At 59.5% G+C, this 23,095-nt stretch overlaps 3 protein-coding genes across 7 annotated transcripts; 2 read left to right on the top strand and 1 right to left on the bottom strand.

Moving 5' to 3' along the window:
* Window positions 1–908: 908 nt before the first annotated feature.
* On the bottom strand, window positions 909–8,358 carry AK2 (adenylate kinase 2). 2 transcript variants are annotated; one of them, XM_075721895.1, is made up of 7 exons: window positions 8,245–8,358; window positions 7,585–7,710; window positions 5,596–5,706; window positions 5,396–5,490; window positions 4,633–4,705; window positions 3,842–4,037; window positions 909–1,727 (listed from the first exon to the last, which is right to left on the bottom strand). In XM_075721895.1, the coding sequence occupies exons 1-7, from the start codon at window positions 8,356–8,358 to the stop codon at window positions 1,720–1,722; spliced, it is 723 nt and encodes a 240-aa protein (XP_075578010.1). In that variant the 3' UTR covers window positions 909–1,719. The 2 variants fall into 2 exon arrangements, with proteins under 2 accessions (XP_075578010.1, XP_075578009.1); XM_075721894.1 differs by lacking the exon at window positions 909–1,727 and having other exon boundaries at window positions 3,641–4,037.
* A 3,381-nt stretch (window positions 8,359–11,739) lies between these two features.
* AZIN2 (antizyme inhibitor 2) lies at window positions 11,740–15,322 on the top strand. Of its 3 annotated transcripts, none has more exons than XM_075721835.1 (9): window positions 11,740–11,867; window positions 11,960–12,133; window positions 12,918–13,090; window positions 13,208–13,339; window positions 13,682–13,847; window positions 13,967–14,129; window positions 14,211–14,323; window positions 14,584–14,798; window positions 15,181–15,322. In XM_075721835.1, the coding sequence occupies exons 1-9, from the start codon at window positions 11,763–11,765 to the stop codon at window positions 15,320–15,322; spliced, it is 1,383 nt and encodes a 460-aa protein (XP_075577950.1). In that variant the 5' UTR covers window positions 11,740–11,762. The 3 variants fall into 3 exon arrangements, with proteins under 3 accessions (XP_075577950.1, XP_075577949.1, XP_075577951.1); XM_075721834.1 differs by having other exon boundaries at window positions 11,740–11,879; window positions 11,969–12,133; XM_075721836.1 differs by lacking the exon at window positions 11,960–12,133.
* Window positions 15,323–16,483: 1,161 nt separating this feature from the next.
* NDUFS5 (NADH:ubiquinone oxidoreductase subunit S5) lies at window positions 16,484–17,916 on the top strand. 2 transcript variants are annotated; one of them, XM_075722042.1, is made up of 2 exons: window positions 16,484–16,778; window positions 17,575–17,916. In XM_075722042.1, the coding sequence occupies exons 1-2, from the start codon at window positions 16,563–16,565 to the stop codon at window positions 17,677–17,679; spliced, it is 321 nt and encodes a 106-aa protein (XP_075578157.1). In that variant the 5' UTR covers window positions 16,484–16,562; the 3' UTR covers window positions 17,680–17,916. The 2 variants fall into 2 exon arrangements, with proteins under 2 accessions (XP_075578157.1, XP_075578158.1); XM_075722043.1 differs by having other exon boundaries at window positions 16,484–16,792; window positions 17,589–17,916.
* The last annotated feature ends 5,179 nt before the right edge of the window (window positions 17,917–23,095 follow it).

Raw genomic sequence — 23,095 nt, 5'->3', positions numbered from 1 at the left:
ACCACCAGAGGCAGAAGCTTGCCTTCAGAAGAGGGAGAATGCTAATCGGAGGTAGAGAGGTAATAAAACCACCAGAGCGCAGAGAGACTGAATGGCGGAGGAGTGAGCGCCCAATTATGCTGAAGAAACCAGTCATTTCTGGAGGAAATGGGCATACATAGCCTGACCCTTTCTGGTGCCTGCTCACAGTGCCTAAACCAAAGCCCCGAACGCAGGCAGGGCTGCAAGGCGGGGGTACCAAGGGCATCGTGGAAAAATGACGACCCTCCATCAGCACATCAAGAACAGCCTTCCTCTGAGATACCTCAGAGAGCCAGGGTCAGGGGCCCTGGGGAGGCAGGGCAAAGGGAGGCCAAGGAAGCACTCTCGTTCTTGCATTAGCGATTTTGCCCTGCGTAGCTAGAGGGAGGCACCAGTGGAGGGGAAGGGAGGGATGCAGCAAGGTATGAAAGGCTGAAAGCAAATGAGCAGAAACAGAAGACACAGTATGTGTCTTCCAGTTACTGCAGGAGGAGAGAAGGAAATAACCTCAGCTCCTCCACACACTAGTAATGCAAAGGGAGGAGGAAAAGGCAAGGAATTACATCAGTTAAAAATACCTGAAAGGAGCTCTGACCAGGGTCAGGATATACAGGGGCTCAATGCTTTCAGCATCACGTGTGAAGAAACGGGAGAGAGAAAAGCAGCAGCAGACACCATTGCTCTGGTGATATAAAGCATTGGAACACACTCAGCAAGGCAGAGATAAAAGGAATTACAAGCCACATTTTCAACTGCACAGAACAACGTCCTTGAGATAGGATCAGGCCCAAGGATCCACCCAGCTCAGTTGTTAGTTGGCTATGCTGTCATCTGCTCCTCTTGTCTTCCACACTGTCTGCAGGTCAAAGAGGACACAGCAACAGATACAAAATGTAAAGGGGTTATTTTATTATTGATTCAGAGGTTAGACAAGGCACCATTTGATCTAAAAAGAAATGCAAAAAAACCAATTAAGTGTTATTTTTGCAGTCAATTAAGAAAGTCTCTTTTGCATTTCTTCAGAATTGTGTGAATTCCAACTTGGTGAAGATCACAGAAAAGCCACCCCATTACCAAGTAAGGCAGGCTTGGACTAGAGCCGCAGCCCCTCTGTTCAGCAGCAGAGAAACCTCGAGAAGTCTCTATGCTGGGTTTAGGAATGCAGCAGAACAAGAAAAACAAAACTTCCAGGAAAAGACTATGGCATCTTTTTTTTCCTTTCCACTTCAGAAATGAGTCATTTGTTCATTTTGGTCCTTACTGACAGGAAGTGATTTTAGAAAAATCACAGCAAACCTTGCAGTGGCCTCAGAGTACCAAGAGCCCATGAGACAAGCCCTGAAAGTCCTGGAGAAGCCCGAAACAGCATCTAGCCCTACCCTCCTAACAGGTCAAGGACCTGCGTCTGATCGCTGGCAGAGATGTTTCACTCTGTACAATTGTTTTGCCTAGCCAAACTGTGATTTCTAAGGAGAAGGTCATCTCCTCTTCACAATGATTCTGCTGAATAAGAAATCCAAACACAAACCAACCGAATCAGCCCCCAAGCCCCTTGTCTACCACCTCCTTATTCCCCTCCCATCAATCGTAACCCCCTCCCAGCTGCCCTCCCTGCCTCCCCTGCACCCAGGGGAGGGCTGCAATGGGTGATGTAGCAGAGCGTGCAGCGTTTGGTGGTCTCTCATCTGGTTCACGGAGTCACTCAGCTGGAATAAATGGGAACAAAGAAAAAAAATAGATTTAGGGAAAAAAACCCAAAATTAGTCATGGTTTATGGCAGCAAAAGGCTGGCGAGCTGGATGCAAAGTGAGCACAAAGGGGAAAAGGAACAGAGAGTGGAAGAACACATTGTTCTTGCTGTGGAGTAAAACCTTGACCAAATCCAGGAACACCAAATAGCTGGGAACCCCTCCTGCTATTACGGCAGCATGTAGGGGGCTGCAGCTCTCCTCTCTGACTCTCTCAAGATGCCAAGATAAAAGCTGCTTGCAATCTGAATTTCTTTACAGTCATCAAGATGCCACAACAGCTCTAACACGCTTTCCTCTCCACTACCCTGGAGCACGGCAGTCCTACGCTAAATGCTATCCCGACCTCCCAGCACGCCGACGCCACGCGCTGGGGCTGCCCTTTCACAGGAAAGCCAGAGACGATCGACAAAGCAGCGACCATCTGGGGGATCTCAGGGGACTGCAGGATGCTGACGAAACCAGCACCGTTTACTTTCAAACCCTGTCTCCCCGCAGCCACGTGCTTTCAAGAGCAACAAGTCAAGTGCTTTCAGTTCCTACTGTTATTTCCAGTTTGCTGGAAGGGAAGAGGCTGTTTCCCTGGAAAGGATGTATGAGGATAGAGAGCGATTTTCAGACAAAAGAGAAGTTATCAAGAAAAAGAGCAAGGGATTCCTGAGGATTAGACATCTGCTCTGGACACACAGCCCACAGCAGCTCGGTGCACAGGAGGGAGAGAGGCCACCTCCTCAAAAGAGGAGGGTACTCAATAGCACCAAGTCACTAAACATACATGGAAGGCCAAAGGACAAAGTTTCACCTGGGCCAATCTGCATTTACAGCAGGGTCCTCTAGGAAGGGCTGGAATCCTGCACGGGCAAAGGTCATCACCAGCCGTGCAGGGTCACCATATACAGCGTAACGGCCCTGAGAAGAAGCTGGGGCACTAAACGCACCGCACACGGTGTCCTCAAACGGACAGCCTGATGGAGCTGTTGGATTTGCTCAAGAACCAAGTACATTTCCATGATCTCATAACGAAGGTTGTTGGCTCAAGGGCACATTAAGCCAGTGGTTAATAACGCTGTCTCTCAGGCTGTGAAAAACCATTTGTTTTGCAATAAGGCTTTATTTAGACTTTGGGATCAGAGAAGCTCAACACATCTTCATCTGCTTGGTCAAAGCCAAGGCAAGAGTGAAGAGGTAAAAACCTAAGTCCTTTTCTTCTCCTCAGGAGATCCCAACTTGCCACACAGCGACTGTCAGACTCTGACCAGAGACTTCATGTTGTTAAAAAAAAAAGCAAAAAGCATCTCACTAATATTTGCTACATTGGGGCCCACAAATGAGGACAGGCTAAACCCCCCCCAGCTCTCACCCACCCTCTTTCTGCCCCACAAGACCTATCAAAATGGGAGGAAGACAGGCTGTGCTCTGGGGTAACCTGCCATCCCACAGAGAATAAAACACATACCATGAGAACAAGTTCTCACCCAGCCCCGAGCAGCAGCAGGCTGCAGTGGCGCGCACAGCCAAGCTGTCCCTCCCATGGCTGACACACACACAGCCTTTCACATGCTTCCCAAGGGCAACCCCGTGTTTAATTTCCTGCAGCCGACAGAGAACATCACCTATCCGGCACCCTGTGAAGGTCCTTCCCCCCACTGCTCAGTCCTGCTCTCCAACCTTCTGCTAGTCCCCTGCGGAGCGGGCAGGAGGAGCTGGAAGTACAGCTCCTTCCAGGGAGCCACAGCTCTAGCATGAAGCAAAAGCCCTTTGACCCAAAGGGGTGCAAACCCCATTTCTGGCAGCTGGTGCTCGGGCTCGCTGCGACCTCTAGGGGCCAAGTCTCCAGCATCTGCAGACAGACTGACATTCACATATACCGATAGAGACCGTTAACAGCTTGTTTAATAGAGAATTAGCACAACCCTGCCTTGGGCTGCGTCGTCTTGTTCCCTCCTCTCCTACTCTGCTTAGCTCTTCACCCTCCCTAGCCCCAGAGAGACAGAGATGGAGAGACAGAGAGAGAGAAAAGGGAGGGCTCCGTCCTGGGACGGAGCCCTAGATGAACATAACCAGGTCTTTACATGTTGCTCTCGAGAAGGCTGCCAGGATGCTAGCAAACACCACGTCGGGAGACTGGGAGGCATCCACCGCCGTATGGATCCCTCGCTTGCTGTAGTAGGAGACCAGGGGAGAGGTCTGCGTGTGATAGGCCTTCAGGCGGGTTTTCAAGGCTGTTTCGTTATCGTCCGAACGGCGGATCAGGGGCTCTCCGGTGACCTGGGAGAAGCAAGAGGACAGTCTCCAGCTAGCTGCAGCCTGGCATGCTCCCCCCTTCTCTCTGCAGCTACGACACCCCCTGCTCCCCTCCTCCAAGACAGGCTACAATGCGGAGCTGCAGAGGTGATCCCCAGGACCACAGGGGAGAGCAGGGCGAACCCAGAGCAGCCAAAACAAGTCCCAGAGCAGTCACTGAAGAGAGGATTCAGCGTCGTGGGCTTTCCCCCACACACCACTCTGCTTGCTAAAAGGAGCCCAAGGAGCCTCGAGAGCAGACACCAGCTACAGTTGCTTCCCCAGGAGGGAAGCCAGTCACAGCCCACCGCAACTTCAGCTATGGACAGAGTCCAACGAGTTCTGAGGCTGGCAGAGCCCGGGCCGGCTCTGCAGAACGGCCATGCCCTTCACTCATCCCTCCAGCCCTCACTCCCCGCAGTGCCGTCGGCTCAGCTGCCCAGGCAGTTCCCCGCGCTCCCCAGAAAGCCAGGACAGAAGGTACGAGAAAGAAGGAAAGAAATTAGTTTTTCCAGGGATGCTGCAAACCATCAGCTAAATCCAAAGCAATGTAAGCTGTGGCCTTGGGAGCCTCACATACATCGTCCTTCATGTGCTCTTTCGGGGGTCTGAACTCCTCGTGATAAGTGCGGCCGCTCGCTGGGTGAATCAGCCTAAGACAGAAAGCAAGTGTCAGCAAAGTAACCCAGTGCCAGGACGAGGTCTGCTGAACCTGCCACTCATCAGCACAGAAACATCCGCAATAGCAACCCGATTAGCCTCTCTCTACTAAGAAAAAAATCTCTTCTAGCTATTTCTGTACCAAGGGCCTCTTTAGGTGCTTGAAAAAAGCAGCTGCACTAGGAGATGGAGAAGGGATTTTTACTTTATGCTTTACTGGGGAAAGAGGCTAGCTCCCGGAGGTGCGAGGGTGACAGTGCAACAGCAAACAGCGGGAGACGTCCGAGTGCCTGCACAACCACAGCTGGCCCTGGATGTTTGGCAGTGCCCGAACATGTATGCAATGTAAGGGAGCAGTAATAACTCCAGAGAAGCAAGAGCACCAAGACATTAGCTGTCAGACACCGGGTTAAAGGCTGAGCTGGGTCACCAAGGATGCCGATTCATATCGGTGACACCTGTTTATAGGGCAGCGAAGGGACTCTGTGCAAGGCTGGCCCAGGCACGGGAGAGCAGGCAAGGGATCAGGGCAGGAAGACTCGAACAGAGCAGAAGTCTAATATGGACCAGCACCACAGCTAGCCCTAAACACTGTCAGAATGACACGAGGATCCAAAATTAGGATGCTCTCCCCTAAACTAGGAAATCCGCCCCTGTGCACCGAGTGTTTGGGAGAGACTTACCGTCCAGTGATTCTCCGGATGAGCGAGGAGTCAGGGATGCTGAACTCAATGACAGAGTCCAGCTTCTCTCTCCGCTTCTCCAGGAGCTCATCCAGCTGCAACAGAAAACGCCCAACTGAGAGGGGCAGAGGCAGAGCCAAGGGACCCCCGTCTCCAGGGAAGGAGCAGATGCCAGAGCAGTCCCCAAACAGCTCACGTACCATTTCGGCCTGCTTCACCGTGCGTGGGAAGCCGTCCAGGAGGAAGCCATTCTTGCAGGGAGGGGAGTCAAGGTTGTTCTCAATCAGCTCCACCACCATCTCATCGCTCACCTGCGGAGAGGAGCGACGGGCACACGGTCAGAAAAGACACCCCAATTTTACACGCAGCTGCCTCCAGCGCTTCTGTACTCCTGCCAGCGCCCAGGCTGCATCAGACCCTTTTTACAGCCCTCCCCGGTCCCAGAGGCAGCAGCCACAGCGCAGGGCACTCCTGTTAACAGGGCAAAAGCTGCATGTTCGGACCTGTCCGTGTCAGGGAAGCGCTCCCTGCCATGGGTGTCAACGCTAAGACATGGCTAACGAGACATTTCATGCCAGGGACACTCCAGCCTGTGCAGGGACTTGGACCAGCGCTGTAACCTCACTGTTACAAAGGTTGCTGTATTCCAAGGGAGACCGTCAGCTTGAAGACAAACTCCCTAGATTTTTTTTTTTTTAAACCAATTCACAATACAAAATACCGACATAACCTTTATTTCCTGTTACTTTGTACCTTCACCCACACATCCCTCTCAGTAGGCAGGCCTGGCCAGGAAGGGCAAAGCAGGTGAGTTGCTCACTGAATCTCATAAATCTGGTGCAAAGGTAAATGCCCAATAGTTGCTGAAAAGCTCTGGCCTCGCTGGACAGTTTTTCCCCTATCACAATCTCAGCATACTACTGGGATTAGAGCCTTTTCTGCACTGCAGCATTTGGAAAGTACTAACAGATGCTGCAGCCCCAACAATAGCTGTTTATTCGAGTAGCTCTCCTCAGCAGTGCTGTTTCCTCCAGCACACACAGCTGGGAGCCAGCAGGATCGGGGACTAGACTGTCACAGCACACGTAAACAAGAGCCCTGGAGCGGGAAGCAGTTTGGGTAAAGCAAGAAGTCACTTCTGTGCTTTCCTGATTACCCCTTTTGGAGAAAGGGCTCCTGCTTCGTAATCGAGCACAAACACCCATCCCAGGCTCCGAACGCTGCTGTGCTCCCAGCCGAGTTATCTGGGAGCCAGAGTACGCTGCTAGGGTATACCTGTGGAGCGGCCCGGTGCCGGCTGCCACACACACGTGGCAGATACGACCAGCCTTGCCACATAACGTCCCTATCTTTCATAACCAGCTGGGGTATCGCAGGCTCGGTGTTGCAATGCAAGCTTTGAGCGAAAGCTGGAGATAAGCCACGTTGCTCTTCCCACCCGGGGCCTGCGGATTCTCCGTAGGGCGTTACAAGCCCGTGACAGCCAGCAGCGATGCCCAAGATCTGCCCTGCACCGCTTAGCTTTGGGGCGAGTCACTGCAATTTGCTGTCCTTCAAGTTTCCCCAAGATATTTCAGTTATGTTGGCAAGATAATGAGATCCTCAGAAAATAAATGTGTCAGAGATCCTAACTTGTCTCTTGGGGATCCAAAGCATCTCTTTCACACAGCATTACGCAGCACCCACTGTAACTACCACAGCAACACCCCTAAGGCTATTTTGACCTTACAGTTACAAGCAAATGGCATTTATGCAAGAGCTGGGACATAGATGAACCCTCTGAACAAACTCTCCCACCCCACAGGGGTCCAGGCATCACGTGAAGAGACACAGGAGCCGCAAAGCATGGCTGTACCGTCCTGCAGCTCCAAGGATAAACCTTCTTCCCCTCAGCGTTCAGGAGCCACAATCCAGACTGCACCCCACGAACATAAAAGCACCACAGCAGAAACAACCAGCCCAGGGACAGAGAGGCTGCTGGTAAGCAAGGAGCAATTCTGAAGAGCAACGGTATTCTTATAGGATGTTTCTCCTGCAGGATAACGAGAAGGAGAACCCCCACCCCTGTCTTCACCCTACAACCTGCCCTTCCTCCACTAATTGGGTTTTATCACTGAGGCTTCTAATTAAGAAGTGCATTTTGACTGCTCCCGTTCCAGGTGCAGCCAGACCATCTCCCCGCTACCCACCAGCTTCCCCGCATCCATCGTCTCTTTGAGCCGCTTGCCCAGCTCGGACCCCGAGGCCACCATGGCCCGCAGCATGTCCCCGGTTGCCAGGTGGCACACGCAGTAGGTCTCAGCCAGCTTCGGAGCCTGCGGGAGAGGACAGAGAGGAGGTGAGCTCGCCGTGAGCGTTCCAGAGCTGGGATTTCAGGGGCTGAAGCGCGGCCGGGGTCTGGACCCCCCACCCCGGCGGGGCCTTGTCCCCACTCGCAGCAGCGGGATGGCCGGCCAGCACGTGGCAGGGCCCGGCACGCAGCCCCGAGGGCCGGGTGCTCCGGGAGCGGGGCCAGGGCACCGGAGCCCCGCGGCCGGCCCTAGGGAGGGGGACCGGGACAAAGGGCCCCGGCGCCCGGGTCCCTGGGAGCGGCGGGTCCGTGTGCCTGAGCCCCCGGGGGAGGGGAGGCGCGGGGCCCTCCGGAGCGGGGCAGGCCGCACGCCCCAGTCCCTCGGCGGGGGAAGCGGGACCGGACGCCCGCGTACCTCCAGGCGGGGGCCCAGGCGCCGGGCCCGGGGAGGGCCGGGCGGCCCGGTCCCGCCGGCCGCTCTCGGGAGGCGGCCCGGGAAACCCCCGCCCCTCCTGGGAAGGACCCCCCGCGTAGCCCCCTCACCCCGCTGCCCCCTCACCTGCGTGCCCTTGCCGGCGCCGGGCGGGCCCAGCAGGACGGCGCGGATGCCCCGCCGGAGACCCGGGCCCGGGGCCTGCCCGCCGCCGCCCCCCGCCTGCGCGCTCGGAGCCATGGCCGCCGCCGACTGCGCGCCGCCCCGCCCCGCGGCCAATGGGCGGTGACGCCGGGGCCGCGCGCCGCGTGGGCGGGGTTCCGCAGGGGGAGGGCGGGGTTTTGCCTGGAGGGGGCGGGGTTTGGCAGGGAGTGGGTGGGGTTTGGCAGGGAGAGGGCGGGGTTTGGCAGGGAGTGGGCGGGGTTTTGGCCGGGAAATGGCAGGGGTTTGCATGGAGAGGGCGGGGTTTCAGATGGAGTGGGCGGGGTTTCAGAGGGATAGGGCGGGGTTTGACAGGGAGGGGGCGTGGTTTTGCCTGGAGAGGGCGGGGTTTGGCAGGGAGTGGGTGGGATTTCGCAGGGAGGGGGCGGGGTTTGGCAGGGAGAGGGCGGGGTTTCGCAGGGAGTGGGCGGGGTTTGGCAAGGAAGGGGCGGGGTTTTCACCGGGAAAGGGCAGGGTTTTGCATGGAGAGGGTGGTGTTTCAGAGGGAGGGGGCGGGGTTTCAGAGGGAGAGGGCGGGGTTTCATAGGAAGTGGGCGGGGTTTCAGATGAAGTGGGCGGAGTTTCCGCTGGAGAGGGCGGGGTTAGGCAGAGAGTGGGCGGGGTTAGGCGGCACGCCACAGGTTGAAGCTTGCCCTGGCTCTGCGTGGGCTGGGGTCACGGCGCTGCGCTGCGCGGGCTGTGCGTCACGGCACTGCTCGGCACGTCCAGAAGCGAGTGGGCCCTGCGCTGCCCCGCACCACGCTGCCGAGACCCTCTCTGCCCTCCTGCCAGCGCGGTGCTCTCTGTACAGCTCCCCTCCATCCTGCACTGCACAATCCAGGGCTGCGCGCTGGGCCAGAGCACCGGGAAAACAGGCCAGGATCTCACAGGAGACAAAAGCTTCCTCGGCCCTGGTTGCCAGGAGAGTCCATGGCAAAGCCAAGACCACAGTGTTGAATACAGGAGTCCAGGATAAGTTGGTCCCTCTCACCTCCTCAGTGGGGGCAGCTACCCCTCCACACACAGAATGTTGTCTCCTCAGCAGCCCCAGAGAGGGCATTGCAAATTAACAAGGAGAAGAAAAACATCCCCGGCTCAGCCTGTGGTCTTTGTGGCATGGAGCAGTGGAACCGGTTCCAAGTGCGCAAATGTGGGCACAGCACAAATGCAGGCAAAGACAGGACGGATCGACCAGACGGGGCATCTGCACGTATGGCAGAGCTGGATCTGCCGCTGCGGAACCCACCGAAACTAGCAGCAACACAACAAGGGCGGAATCAGTCCCTGACATCTTCCCGACTACCTCCCCAGCCAAACAGGCGCTGCTCAGCCTTTAATCTGCAGAAAGCCTCGTTTCCCTGGCAGCAGTGTTTCAGAAGTATTTTTGGCACTCTTCCCCCCCGAGGGTCCCTGCGCACGCGATGCATGCACAGCCGCGAGCGCCCTCGCAGCAGGGCCGGGCTGCAGGCAGGCTCGCGGCGCTCCGCACCGTCAGGCTGGGGATGAGCTGCCGGCGCGGTGGGGCCTCGGTGAGAACTTGGGGTGTCTGCTGGGGCCAGCCCCAGCCCTGGGAAGGGGTGGGCGATGCGGGGGGAGGGGAGCATTCCCGGAAAGGGATGAAGGATGCTTGGAGGCAGCCCAGCCAATGGGGTGGCTGGGTTTGGTTGCCATGGCCACGGTTGTGAGGCAGAGGAGGGAGGGGGGTGCTGGGATACAAGGGGTGCAGAGCTCCCCCCCCGACCCCCTTTCTGCACGGGTAGCTGGTCCAGGGGCTGGGGCAGGCAGGGAACCGGGGCAGGACGCACAGCCGCTGCTGGGGCCAGTTCCTTCTTTTTGGAGACCCATGGGCAAAATCTGTTTAAATGATTTCTAAGGTAACGGGGTGGGGGGGACTGTGCGGGGCTGCTGGAGAAGCTGGCTTGCCTGGCACAGTGAGGAGGGGGCCAGCGAGGGATGCCTGTAGATGCTGAGTTTTGGGAACGGCGGGTGGAGGGCATCCTGCTGTCAGTGCCCCTCTCCCTCGCTAACCCCTTGCACTGCCTCTCCCCAGAGACCTCGGACCCCCAGCAACAGCTACGCCTCGGGGTGCTGCGGGAGCTCGGCGTTCCTCGGGGGGCCCCCCTGGCAGCACGCCTAGTCCCCCGGGACGGGGGCGTTGGACCTCGGTAAGGAGGGGATGTCCGAGCCCGGGGCATTTAATTGTTTTTAAAGCATTTTAGCATTTAAAGCATTTGAGCATTTAAAGCCCATTTAATTGTTCATCATTTCTGTGCCCAGCCAGGGTGGGCTGGGTGCTGGTTAGTGATGTCTTTGGGGATTGAAGGGTAAGGCTGGAGGAGTTGCTCTCCTTTCCTGAATATGAAGCGCTAAGAGCTTCAAAACCTGTTTTTTCTCCCCGTTCCCCATCTCTGGAGTTCGCTGGTGGTGCTTGCTCAGTGCAACACCCTGCCATTCCAGGGTCAGTGTGGTCTTTCTCCTAGTGCCCATCCGAAATGTCGTAAGTAGGTCTCTGCGGAGGAGGAGGTGGTGTGCAGCTCTGAGAAATGAAATCTCTGTCTCCCCCTCGCTTCAGATCAGAGGGACCATGTTCCTGTAAAAGCCCTGGAGCTAGACCTGGATTATTGGAGTGGAAATGTTTCCTGCGAGCTCGTGCTAGGTTTTCAGCTCCTTGGGTTATGGGATGGGTTGGAACCAGGGGAGAAGATTGTTAAAGCTAAGTGCACAAGCTTAAAGCTAAAGCTCTGCTAAGCGTGCGGGCCAGGAAACACTGTGCAGCTTACCTTATCCCCTTGTTCCACACCCTGTGTCACGGGAGAGATGTGAAACTGGAACCTCAGCACGTGTCCAGACCATCCCCAGGTCAGCCAGCATCAGCGAGTGGCCCGTGCTCTGCTCTTTAAAGATGCCTCCCTGTTCATGGGGCTTGTGTGCCTGGGAAAGTGGCTCCATGAGACTTCAGCTATTTGGAAACCACGTTCACCCCACGCAACGTACGGCAGATCTAGCTACGTGCCGGAGCGTGAAGGGACACGTTCTGGCTTATATAGGCCATCCGCTTCGCAGCGAAGTTGGCTTTGTTGTTAACTGTGTTGATGCCTGAACTGCTGCTGAAGAAGACAGGGCTGCTGTGTACCAAAACAAAGCTCTGAGCTGCAGAGAAATGTGTCTCCTTCCGCTGGGGGAGATGCTTTAGCCCACAGCAGGGCTCTCAGCTGAAGGGCTGGTTCGGAGGAGAGCAGCAGAGAGCTCTGCCCAGGGCAGCGCTGCCATGTAGGGCCCATGGGAGGGACGGGCAGCACCTCTGGGTGCAGGCTGGGTGGTGTACGCTGGTGGAGCTTCAGGGCCCTGCCTCTCATATTCCCTTTCTTTTTCCAGCGTGTTGCATGCTTAGAAGCTATACCCTACTCGAGGAGGCTTTAAACTAGTGTCACCACACCTTGACCATGAACGGGTACTTGAACGAATCCAACTTCGTCATGTTGGAGGAGGGCTTCACCAGCAGAGACCTCCTGGAGAACCAACTCGTGGAGCTGTGCCAGGCGGTAAGGGCCGGCCGCTCCGTGGCTCCCCGGCAGCCAACACCCCCTGGGCAGAGGTGGTCGTGGGCAGGCGACCGTTGCTCATTCCGGCTTTTTCCTAGAGCGACCAGCAAGCTTTGTTCGTGGCAGACCTTGGGGACATTGTGAAGAAACACCTGCTTTTCCTGAAGGCCTTGCCCCGTGTGAAACCCTACTTCCCGGTTAGGTGCAATGGCAGCGAAGGAGTGATACGGCTGCTGGCTGAGCTGGGAGCAGGCTTTGCCTGTACCAACAAGGTAGGGTCGTGGGAGGACAGCTCAGGATGAGCATCCTTTGGGCATTTGTGGGACAGTGGCAGAGCTCACCCTCCTTTCCTCAGTTTCCACTCACTAGATGACATTTACAGGGGCAGGAGTCTCCCTCTTGCTGTCAAAATCCTCCCGATACAGCCCAGAAATCCCCATCCTCTCTGCCTGGTGACTGAGGCTTGTTCCCTTTGACCAGCATTCCTGTCTCTGGAACCAGCATCCCGGCTGGCAGGCTCGGCTGGTGGCAAGGCACATCCCTGGGGTGCCACTGCCACACCCGCCCAACTCTCAGTGGCTTTCAGGCTGAGCATAAAGCTCCCTGCTCCCTCCTGCTTCTCATTTACTCACAGCCAGATTCCCAGGGGGGATCCAAAGTTAAGCCACTTACTTTATGTAATTAAATAGGACGTGTTACCAGGAGAAAGTGCACAGAGTCATGACAGCTCAGACCAGCGCTGCAGCCGTTAACCCGCACAGCTGCTCACAGGGGACACGTGCACCAAACCCACACCCGCTAAACCCACTTGTTTTCTCTCCTCCTGGTCTCATGCCGCTTGTAAACATCTTGCCGCAACCTGCCCCTGCTGGGACAAAGTCCGCTGTGATCCCTTTGAGCTCTTGCAGGTTTTCCCTGGAAAAGCCCCGGCTGCAAGGCTGGCGGTTTGCCCTTTGCAACGCTGCAAGCTGGGCCGAGGCCCGGGGCTGATCGTGACTAGGCACAGGCAGCGCCGGTCCTGGGGGGGCTACCCACACGCGTGCCATTTCCCCACAGGCAGAGATTACGCGGGTTCAAAGCATCGGAGTCCCGGCTGACAAGATCTTCTATAGCAGCCCCTGCAAGCAGGTTGCCCACATCAAGCATGCAGCCAGCCACGGTGTGCAGCTGATGACCTTCGACAACGAGGTGGAGCTGAGCAAGGTGGCCAGGAGCCACCCTCATGCCAGGTAGGTGTCCGGCAGCATCGCTGGAGTCGGGGGGCCGGAGTAGGAGCTGGGGGGGGGTGGCTGTGAGGTGACAGAGGGCCCGAAGACCCCTCCACGCAGCGTGGCTTTGCTCTGCAGGATGTTGTTGGGTATTGCTGCTGACTCCAGCCCCTCTGCCCACCCAAGCATGATGTTCGGGGCCACGCTCAAGTCCTGCCGGCACCTCCTAGAGACGGCAAAGGAGCAGGCTGTGGAGGTTGTTGGCATCAGGTACAGCACACAGTCCTTTTTCCATAGGGATGCTCAGCCCATGTTGGAGGGGACTGTGGGGAGCTCTGCCCTGCCAGAACAATGTAGGGGTCCACAGAGCCGCCGGCTGCTTTGGTGGATATTGGCACCTGGGGGGGTTGACCCTTGTTGGGACCAATTTGGGGCAGGTTTGGCCCTCAGAGAGGGTCTGGGGGGCTCTGTGGGGCCGGCCAGGCAGTCTCCCTTGGAGTGGTGTGTGGGAAGCGCAGAGATGCCCCCAGTGAGCGATGATGCTGGTGCCGTGTCCCCTCGCTGCTCTCTGGGGACGGGCAAACCCTGCTGAAACAGGGACTGTGCCCTCAGCTTTCACCTTGGGAGCTGTGGTCTGGAGCCCCAGGCCTTTGCTCAGTCTGTGGCTGCGGCGCAGCTGGCTTTTGAGATGGGCACAGAGCTGGGCTACCGGATGCACCTCCTGGACATCGGAGGGGGATTCCCTAGCACCGAGGACAGCAGAGCCCGGTTCGAAGAGGTACATGGCTCCCGACACCGGCACTCAGCAGACAGAGAGTGAGGCTGGAGCGGCTCCCCTGGGTCTGGCTCCCTGCAGAGGGACTGAGCTAACCGAGGTGACATCTTCTTCCCATCCAGATCGCTGCCGTGATAAACTCTGCCTTGGACTTGTATTTCCCGGACGGCTGCGGGGTGGAGATCGTGGCAAGACCCGGGCGATACTACGTCAACTCCGCCTTCACCTTCGCTGCCAGCATCACAGCCATGGAAGAGGTTCCCGCGGAGCAGCCTGGCTCTGACGGTAGGTGGGATGGTGGGATGGTGGGACGGGCCTGCCCGTGTGCCTGAGCCCCCCCTAACCCTCTCCCTGCTCCCCCCAAAGAGGAAGAGCCCGGCGGCAAGAAGAGCCTCATGTATCACCTCAGCGATGGCATCTACGGCACCTTCAGCTGCCTCCTGTTTGACAGCCCCTGCCCCAGACCTCAGCTGCACAAGGTGAGGGTCTGGCTTGGTTTGAGGAGAGCCCAGCGCGTCCCTTGCGTTGCGTCCCGTCTGCTCAGCCACCCTGCTCTCCCTTGCATCGTGGCCCCGGGCTCCATGCCAGAGGAGAGCAGAGGCTGTGGTGGTACCAGGAGGGCTGTAGCCAGAGTCCGCGGGCTGCCGGGGTCGGACCTTCAGTGTGGGTGGAGACAAGGCAGGGCAGCGGGCACTGGTGCGTTCTCATCCCATGCGCCTTCTCCATCCCTCCCCTGCAGAAACGCTGCCCAGACCACCCCTCGCACAGCAGCAGCCTCCGGGGCCCCCCAGCACACCCAGACGACTGCGTTGCCGATGGCCTGGAGCTGCCCGAGCTGCAGGTCGGGGACTGGCTGATTTTTGAGGACATGGGTGCCTACACCATCGCAACCTCGTCCCCGTTTGGGGGGTGTCCTCAGCCACAGATCACCTACACCATGTCCCGCGTGGCCTGGTAAGAGGCGGTGCTGTGGGAGCAGGGCAGCAGGCAGGGCTGAATGCCATGGGAGATGCTGCATTTCCCTTCAGCTGGGCTCTTTGCCCAAGGGAGAGGGTCAAATCTGAGTCCCAGAACCTGGAGATTCAGGGTAAAAACCTGGCCTCAGAGGTAAAAACCTGGCCTCAGAGGCAAAACTCCCATTTTTTTAAAACGGTGACAGACTCGAGCCAGTTTTTCACCAGGGAAGCCAGGTGCAGCTCAGCTCTGGCCATGCAGACGGGGCTCTTGCTCTGGGGGCCATGAGAGCCCCTGAGCTCCCCCTTCCCTGGGCGCATCCTGCAGCATTTCAGGAGGGGCTGCTCCCCCTTGCTCCCCCTTGGCTGTCTCCCACTTGCAGGAAAGCCGTCCAGCTCTTCCAGGGAAAGCCGCCGCAAACAGAAGACGACCGGGAGACCGTCTGCGCCCCGCTGTCCTGCGGCTGGGAGATGGCGGAGACGCTGTGCGTCACCCCGGTCTTCGCTCCGGCCAGCATCATCTGAGCGGCACCGGTACCGGGGGGGGCGAAGGTGCCGCCGGCATCGCCCCGCTCCGCTCTCATGGGGACCCACAGGCGAGGGCTTTGAAGTGTGCACCATAAATCCCGTTCCTCCTGCTCGGGCGGTGTTGTGTGCCTTCTAAAGGGGTTTGGCGAGTGGGTGGGTGGTGCCGAGCAGGTTTGGGTTCTTTTTTTTTTTTTTAAGAGTTATGATAATAAATGGTTATCCAGCGCGGCTCGGAGTTTCGTATGAGGAAGCCCCCCAGCTCTTCCTCCCCACCCTGCGCCGGAGGCGGCGGAGAATCAGTCTGCAATAAGCAGTTAGCTGCGTAACGAGGCTTTGCTCGTTAGGGAAGGGGGGGGCCGTTCACCCAAATCTTGGACACTGTTCAGGCATCCGCAGGGACCCCTGGGATTTCGGGGGGGTATGGAAATAGGGGGTGGGTTCTGGGATGTGGGTATTACTGGGGGGAAGGCCCAGGCCTGGTGGCACCCCCCTGGTCCCCGAGCTCTCGTCAGCCCTAACGAAGCCCCCTGCACCTGGGACGTGTGCGGGGGGAGATGGGGACCAGGAGGCCGTAAATCCAAAGAACGGGGACACTGCAAGACCCTGAAAGCCAGGGACTGGGGGGACCTGGGGAACTGGGGGAACTGGGGGGCACTGGGAAGACCCTGAAACATGGGGGTGGGGTGCACTGGGAGCACTGGGACACTGGGGGGGATGCTGGGGGACAATGGGGTGGGGGCACTGGGGGGGCATCGGTTGGGGGAGCCCTGGGAGGACACTGGGAGCCCTGGGAAGGCACTGGGAGCACTGGGAAGGAGCTGGGCGCCCTGGGAAGGTGCTGGGAGCACTGGGAGGCCCCTGGGAGCACTGGGAAGGCTCTCGGAGCACTGGGAGGACCCTGGGAGCCCTGGGAAGGCGCTGGGAGCCCTGGGAGGACACTGGGAGCACTGGGCGAGCCGCGGAGGCTGCTGCAGCGGCCGGCAGGGGGCCCTGGGGCGCGGCGGGCGGTCTCCCCTCCGCCCCGCGAGGGGGCGCTGCAGCGGAGGAGGTCGCTCGTGCCGCTCGTCTCGCTGGCTCCGCCGGAGCCGCCCAGCCGTAAAGCGCGACGCGGGTGTCGCGGCTGCGGTTGCGTTTGACGGCGGCCAGCGTCGTGAAAGGCCCGTGAAGGACGGCGGCGGGGCCGGCCCTGGGGGTGTCAGTTCCGTGACAGCGTCCGTGTCGCGACAAGCGCGGAGTCATGCCGTTCTGGGAGCTGCAGCGGCAGCTGGGCATCGATGTGGACCGGTGGCTGCTGCGGCAGAGCATGGCGCAGCCCTACGGCAAGGCCGGGGCCTGTCACGCCTTCGAGCGGGAGTGGGTGGAGTGCGGGCACGGCCTGGGCCAGACCCGCGCCCGCCGCGAGTGCCAGCCCGAGTACGAGGACTTCATGGAGTGCATGCACCGCACCAAGCTGGTGAGCGCCGCCGGGCCGGGGGAGCACGGGGAGCACCGGGCCCGGCGGGGGGAAGCACGGGGGGTACTGGGCCTGGGGATGGGAGCACGGCGGGGGGAGCACGGGGGGTACAGGGCATGGGGATGGGAGCACGGGGGGTACTGGGGCTGGGGAGAAAACGGGGCTGTGGAGAGTCCAAGCCAAACTGGGGGGGCACTGGGGCAACAGGGCTGGGACCACCTGAGGTGCTGGGCTGGGGAGAGGGTGCTGTGGGCCCAGGCCGAGCTCTTGAGAAGGTCTGGGGGCTCTGGGCAAGGCTGGGGAGGGGGTCTGGGTGGGGAGCGCTGCCAGGGGCATTCCTGGTCATCGGGCACCACGTCCCCGCTGGCAGCGGGCAGGCAACGCGCCTTGCCCAGCGCGAGTGGGGGGCCTGGCCCTGCGGCAGCCCCTTCCCCGAGGGTGGTGTGGGCTGCGCTGGTGGCAGGGCTCTCTCCCCTCCCGCAGCAGCTGCGGTTAGTCCTTAGCTGCAGCAGCAATGGGAGAAAATGCTGCCTGCTCAGCTATGGGCTGCAAACCCAATCGCCATTAGTAGTAAAATGCGTTGGAACAGCCTGAAAACCCCAAAATCTTTGGCAGAAGGCGCAAACCTGCGTGTTAGGTGTGTGAGGACCCCCACGGGCAGGGTTAGCGTAAGTGCTGTGCGTGCACAGCTTCTGGGGGGCTGCCGGGACTTGCACTAGGGATGCCCGAAACACTTCCCTGACTGCTGCAACCCTGCTGTGTGTCTGCCCCGACCCTCTCGTGTGCGCTTTGCCAGGCTGCGCGGCTGAGAACCATCCTTGAGCAGAGGGACAAGATGATCAAGGAAGGGAAGTACACGCCGCCCGATTACCACAAGGGCAAAGAGGAGCCACGGCCTTGATTCGTGGGGGACGTGGCTGTCGGTCGCCTGTGGAGTCGTTGCCGTGGAACTTCTCTGGGAAGAAAACCCGCGGCCGAGATGGGTTACGCTGTAACGGTGGGGTCTGCGTGGGGGCCCTGCCCCTCCTGAAGGGGAGTGAGACCACATCGGGCATCACTTGGGCTAGTAAATGTCTCCCTCGGAACAGCATTTGGCTCTGGCTTGTCTTTCTTTCTGAATAAAGCATGGCTTGAGGGTTTCTCTCCGTAGCAGTGCTGCCGGGGAGGTTTTGAGACACCCTAAAACACCACGGCGGTGCTGGGGACATGCTCTTGAGGAGGTCAAATGCTCCTGGAGCTGGGGGGAGCTGGTGCTGTGGGTGGTCGTGGGTTCTCCCTTTGTGCTTGCGGCCCGTCCCTCCCTCCCCCTGACCTGCGGGCAGGCCTCCCAGGCAGCCGTCATTGCTGGAAACAAGAGGAATAACCTGAAAGAGTTAAAAAACCAACTCACTCTAAGCTTGTCCTGCAAAACTTCATCTTAGTTTACAGCCAGCACGTGGTGTGTGCTGGGCTGTTCCCAGTTGCTCTCCGGCTGGTGGTAGCAGCATACGAGCTGAACACCTGGTTAAAACACTCCGCTCCTGCCTGGATTCAGAGCGGTAGTGGATGGATTCGGTTTCTCTCCTGCCCTTTCAGCGTGTTGGAGGCAGATCTCCTCCCTGGGGGCTTTGCTGCCAAATCCCTCCTGTCAGCGCGATCCATTGAGCGCTGGGCCCTGCTGACAGTGGCTGGCGGGTGGCCCTGGCACGGCCGGGGTGGTTTGTCCCTCCGCGCCGTGCCCAGCAGTGGGACCCGCCTGCGCAGTGGGTGTTCCTCCCTTCCCAAGGGTATTCCCCTCCCATTCCCTCCAAATCCAGCACTGTTTTGTAACAGCATTAAAGCAGGTGAGTACCTGGAAGTAGAGAGGGGACAGATCTGTGCTTTAATCTATGTTTTTAATACTGGTGATTGTGAGTTTAATGCTTAAATCTTTGATGCAGGTGGAGCCCATGAGTTTCCTGATCCTCGCAAATCCCCATGCTGGGATGATAAAAGCTGACCCGGGCATGGTGTAACCCCTGGCAGGCAGAGGCGGCCTCGCCGAGGGAGGTGCAGGTCTTTAACTCCTGCCGCGCCGATGCCTTTGTCCGTGGATCAGCAGCGCTTTGGACATGTGCCTCTGCGTTTGTCTCCAGCGGAGAAGAGATCTCCTCTCTCGAGGGCCGAAGGCGGCCGAGGCAGACCTCCTCTTTCTCCAAACACCTTGTGAATGATTAACAGGGTGGGGGAGAACAGCTGGTTCGATGAGCGGTCTGTGTTTAGATAGCGTGTGCCTGGAATTTGGGGGGAGGTGGAAATCAAATTATCGCCTAACGTAGACTGTGACAGGAGCAAAAACCCAAACTCTCCCGGCTGGGACCCCTCCCCTGCCCGCAGAGAGGGAGCCGCCAGCACCGCTTTGAGCTCCCCAGACCGTTCGGTGGGCACGCGGATCCCTCGCTGAGCCCAGGCACAGACCCTGGAAGAGCTGCACCCTCGGGTAGGGTGGGCTGCAGCTGGGTGCTGTGGATTTTGGGGCTCTCTGCTCTGCCCCTGTGCCCTCCCAGGGTAGGGACCTGACCCAGGAGAGTTTTGTTACTTGCACGTGGTTGAACAAAGTGCGCTGGAAGAAACGCTTCCCCGGCTTTCACCCCCGTTCCCCGCAGGCTGTGGCAGCGACGGTCTCGCAGGTGCTGTCCCAGCGGGGTTTGACCTTTTTGGGATTTCTGCTGCTCCTCGTCGAGCTCCTCTCCCGCAGCTCCTTCCGAACCGGCTGCCAGGAGCTTTCTCCCTTCCCCCAGGCCCAGATGGATCGATTACTACAGCCCAGATGGGTTCCCTCTGCTCGGGCTAATTCACGGCTGCAGTCATCCCGGCGCGTGGGATGGAGCCACGTTCCTCCCTGGCAGAGGCAGGTGCTGGGGGAGGGCGGCATCGGAGAGCCCCAAAATCTGGGTCCGATGAGGCCCCGGGCTGCCGGAGATGGGGAGCTGCTCTCCCTGCGTGTGACGGGTTGATAATCCTCAGGGATTTTGTTTGGCGCTTTCAAATATGAAAAGTCTTTTGTGGCGATTAGCTTCAGCAGAGAAAAATTTACATAACGATGCCGATGCTCAGGTGGATTACAGCGACTGTAAAAGCAGGCGAGGGGGAGCTCCCTGGGCAGCAGGGGAGGGAAGAGCAGCATGGAGAAAGGAGCGGAAACGTGAACGGTTTTGGGTGAAACCGCCCTGCAAGGCTCCCGGCACGAGGGCTGTGGGCTCTGCGCGGTGGGCGGCTGCCGGAGCCCCCAGCCGTCGGAACTAATAAACGATTAACGGAGAGGGAAAAGCAGGGCCGGGGATAGAAATGGAATGCCAGCGCGTGAGCGTCGGCCGCGGAGAGCTGTCCGGGGGGGCTGTGGGGAGAAGGAGAGGGCTGGGGGACACGGGGACCAACGCCACACCTCCAGAAAGCGCTGAGCAGGGTGAGCTGGGCCGGCGCAGCGGGAAGCCCCGGCACACCAGGAGCCATTTCCCCAGGGTGAGCTGGGCCGGCGCAGCGGGAAGCCCCGGCGCACCAGGAGCCGTTTCCCCACGGAGCCAGACCACGCTTCGCCCGGTGTCACCCCTGGGTTTCAACCAAGGATGGAAATTTGGGGAGTGGGGCCAGCTGGGAGGTCAAATCCGCGGGAGCGCCCATGCCGTACCCGCACCACCTCCGTTGTAATCGCTCGTTACCGATGCCGATTAATTACCCTCCCCTTTCTGGAGGGGCATTACGCGCCGCAGAGGGGCCGGGGGCGCGGAGGCGGCTCGGGGGAGGCAGCAGGTTTGCGGGGCCGGCCCCACGAACGATGTTTCTGGTGGCAGCTCGGCTGCGGCAGCCGATCGCTCGGCGGCATCGCAAACCCCTTGCAAGCGAAGGCTGGCAGCGCCCGGAGCTGCGCAGCAGCACGGGCTGGCACGCTCCCGGGAATTGCTGGTTTGCAAAAAAAAAAAAAAAGGCTGCGAAAGGGAAGGGTTGCTTTTCCAGGGAGAGAGAAGGAAGAAAAAAAAAGGAGCTCAGCAAAAAGCCCGGCAACTTGCTGGTGTTGAGAGTGACTCATCTCATCAAGCTGTCCAGACATCGGAGGAAATATTGAAACGTGTCTAAACACTCCTGCCTCCCGAGCGGCTCTTTAGATCCATCCCAAATCTAATTGTTCGGGCGATAGATGTTAACACAGCCAAGGGCAAGTGGTGAAATAGCAGGGACTGGGAGGAGTGGATCTGTTCGTCGTAGTTAAAAGCTCCATTAGAAATTTCAGCCAATAAGGAAAATAACCAAAGACCTGATGAAAACGATCAAATTAATGGAGAGATAAAAAAAAAAACGCCTCGCAGCTCTGGCAGGCAGAGACCGTGGCCGAGGCTCTGGCCGAGCAGCAGCGATCGAAAAATGGGTCTGATCATCCCGGCTGCGCTCCCCCGGGCAAAAGGGATTTGGAGCATCCTCAGCGTCTGAATGTAGTTCACCATGGAGCCCTGAACAACGTTCTTTTCTAGCGGGGAGTAGATCCAGATTTATATTTCACGCTTTGCTTTTTTGTCATTTTTTTTTTGGTGCGGGGCGAACGTCCCGGCTGGGTGGGAGGGCTCCACCGGGAGCTGCTCCTGCCACCGGCACAGCCTCGGCCGGGCAGGAGCCGGCGAGGGCAGCGCTCCCATCGCTCACCGGCTGCTTTCCCAGCGGCTTCCCTCTCCCATTCCCAATTTCCTACAACCCTCAGCCGCCCGGGAGCGGGAGCTGGGGTGCGGGGAGCGGGTGAACCCCCACCTCCTGCAGCTCCCGCAGCCCCGGATGTGCCGGGAGCCTCCAGCAGCATCTGCGGCTCCTCTCTGCCTTGGAGAGGGGGAACAAACAGCTCCCGGGAGATGAATAATTTATCAAAAGTCGAGGGAAAAGGCAGGTTTCATCTGCAGGCTCGGGCAAAGGTTTTAATGAGGGAGAGGGGACAGATCCTGGGGCAGAGCCGTGTGCCGGCTGATTTGCACCGGCACAGCCGCGGCCCGGGAGACGTCTCCCTGTGCCCCTGCGGATGTTGAGCGGGACCCTGAGGTCTCAGCACCCTTGGGTGGGTGCCCACAGGGCCCCAGCAGGGAGGGGGGTCCCCACGGTCCTGCTGTACAGCGCAGGACTGGGGAGATGAAATGATTTAGGAAGGCCCCCCCCCCCCCCCGCCCGCCTCCCCGCTTCCTCCTGAAATAACGATTCCCCGTCCCCACGCAGGCAAAACAATGCGCGATCTTAACCCAGATTCGCAGCACAAATAATCCAGCGCCGCCGGGCGCCGTGAGGGATTTCTGGAAAGGTGTTTCGGGCGTGAAATCCGCGCAGGCTGGAACAGGCACCGTCTCCCGGCCGCCCTCGCTCCTCCGGGGTTCGACACGGCTGGAGACGGCCGGGTTTGCTCCGAGGGCACCGCGAGGGAGGAGGCCGGGGCCCGGCTGGTGGCACCGAGCGCGGGGTGACGAAGGGACGCGTCACCCCGCAGCCCGCGTCGGGGCGTGTGGCCGGCCGGGTGCTTCACGCCCCGAGGGCGAGGGCCGCCCGGCCGCCACGGGTGGGAGCGGGGGTGGGTGGGAGCGTTGCGCCCATCGCCCCGCCGTGCGCCGGGGGAGCCGCGGCCGGGCTCGCGGGGCCATCAGCCGGGGGCCTTGGCGCATCGCAAACACGCGGCTGAGCCGCCCGACCCGTCCGGGAGCTTTGGGAATGGCGTGAGCAGCCTCTGGCTCTTCGGGCGCTTCCCTCCTCCCGAAGCATCTGAGGCCACCGGCTCCAGTGGGACGAGCCCTCCCCGCTCCCCGGCTCTCGTGGATTTTGGGGTCCCTCATGGTGCTGGGACCCACAGCTTGAGCGCAGCGGCTGTGTTTGTCCATCGGTGCCTAGCACAGATCTGGCCACCTGCTCGAGGGGTGCGAGACCCGCACGGGGGGAGCGAAGAGAAAGCAGAGCCGGGGCGGCGGGGCTGGCACCGCGGCGGTGAGGCTGGTGCTGGCCCGCGGGGATGCTGGTTTCCAGTAAACCCTTCGCTCTGCCTGCGGTGCCCCGGCACCGGCCTGGCCCAGCCGCAGCGTTGCCGGGGGTCCCAGGGAGCTCGTGCGCTCGTTACCAGCCAGTGCTCGTGTCTGCGAGGCCTCGGCCGCTGCGTCTGCGGGCTCGACGCATCCCACCGGTGCATCCACACCCGGGGCAGGATTTTGGCCGAGTGCTTCCTCCTGCGCTGCTCTCCCCATCCCGGGTGCGACCGGGCAGGGCTGCAGGGCAACACGTGCTCTTGTACGGCCACATCCCAAGTGTCCGAGAGTGGAGTGTCACCACACCCCGTGCCGCGTCCT

Source organism: Pelecanus crispus, chromosome 16 (genome assembly GCF_030463565.1).
Source record: "Pelecanus crispus isolate bPelCri1 chromosome 16, bPelCri1.pri, whole genome shotgun sequence".
In the NCBI taxonomy this organism is placed as follows: domain Eukaryota; kingdom Metazoa; phylum Chordata; class Aves; order Pelecaniformes; family Pelecanidae; genus Pelecanus; species Pelecanus crispus.
The sequence above is the reverse complement of the archived record's forward strand: the minus strand, read 5'-3'. Positions and strand labels throughout refer to the sequence as shown.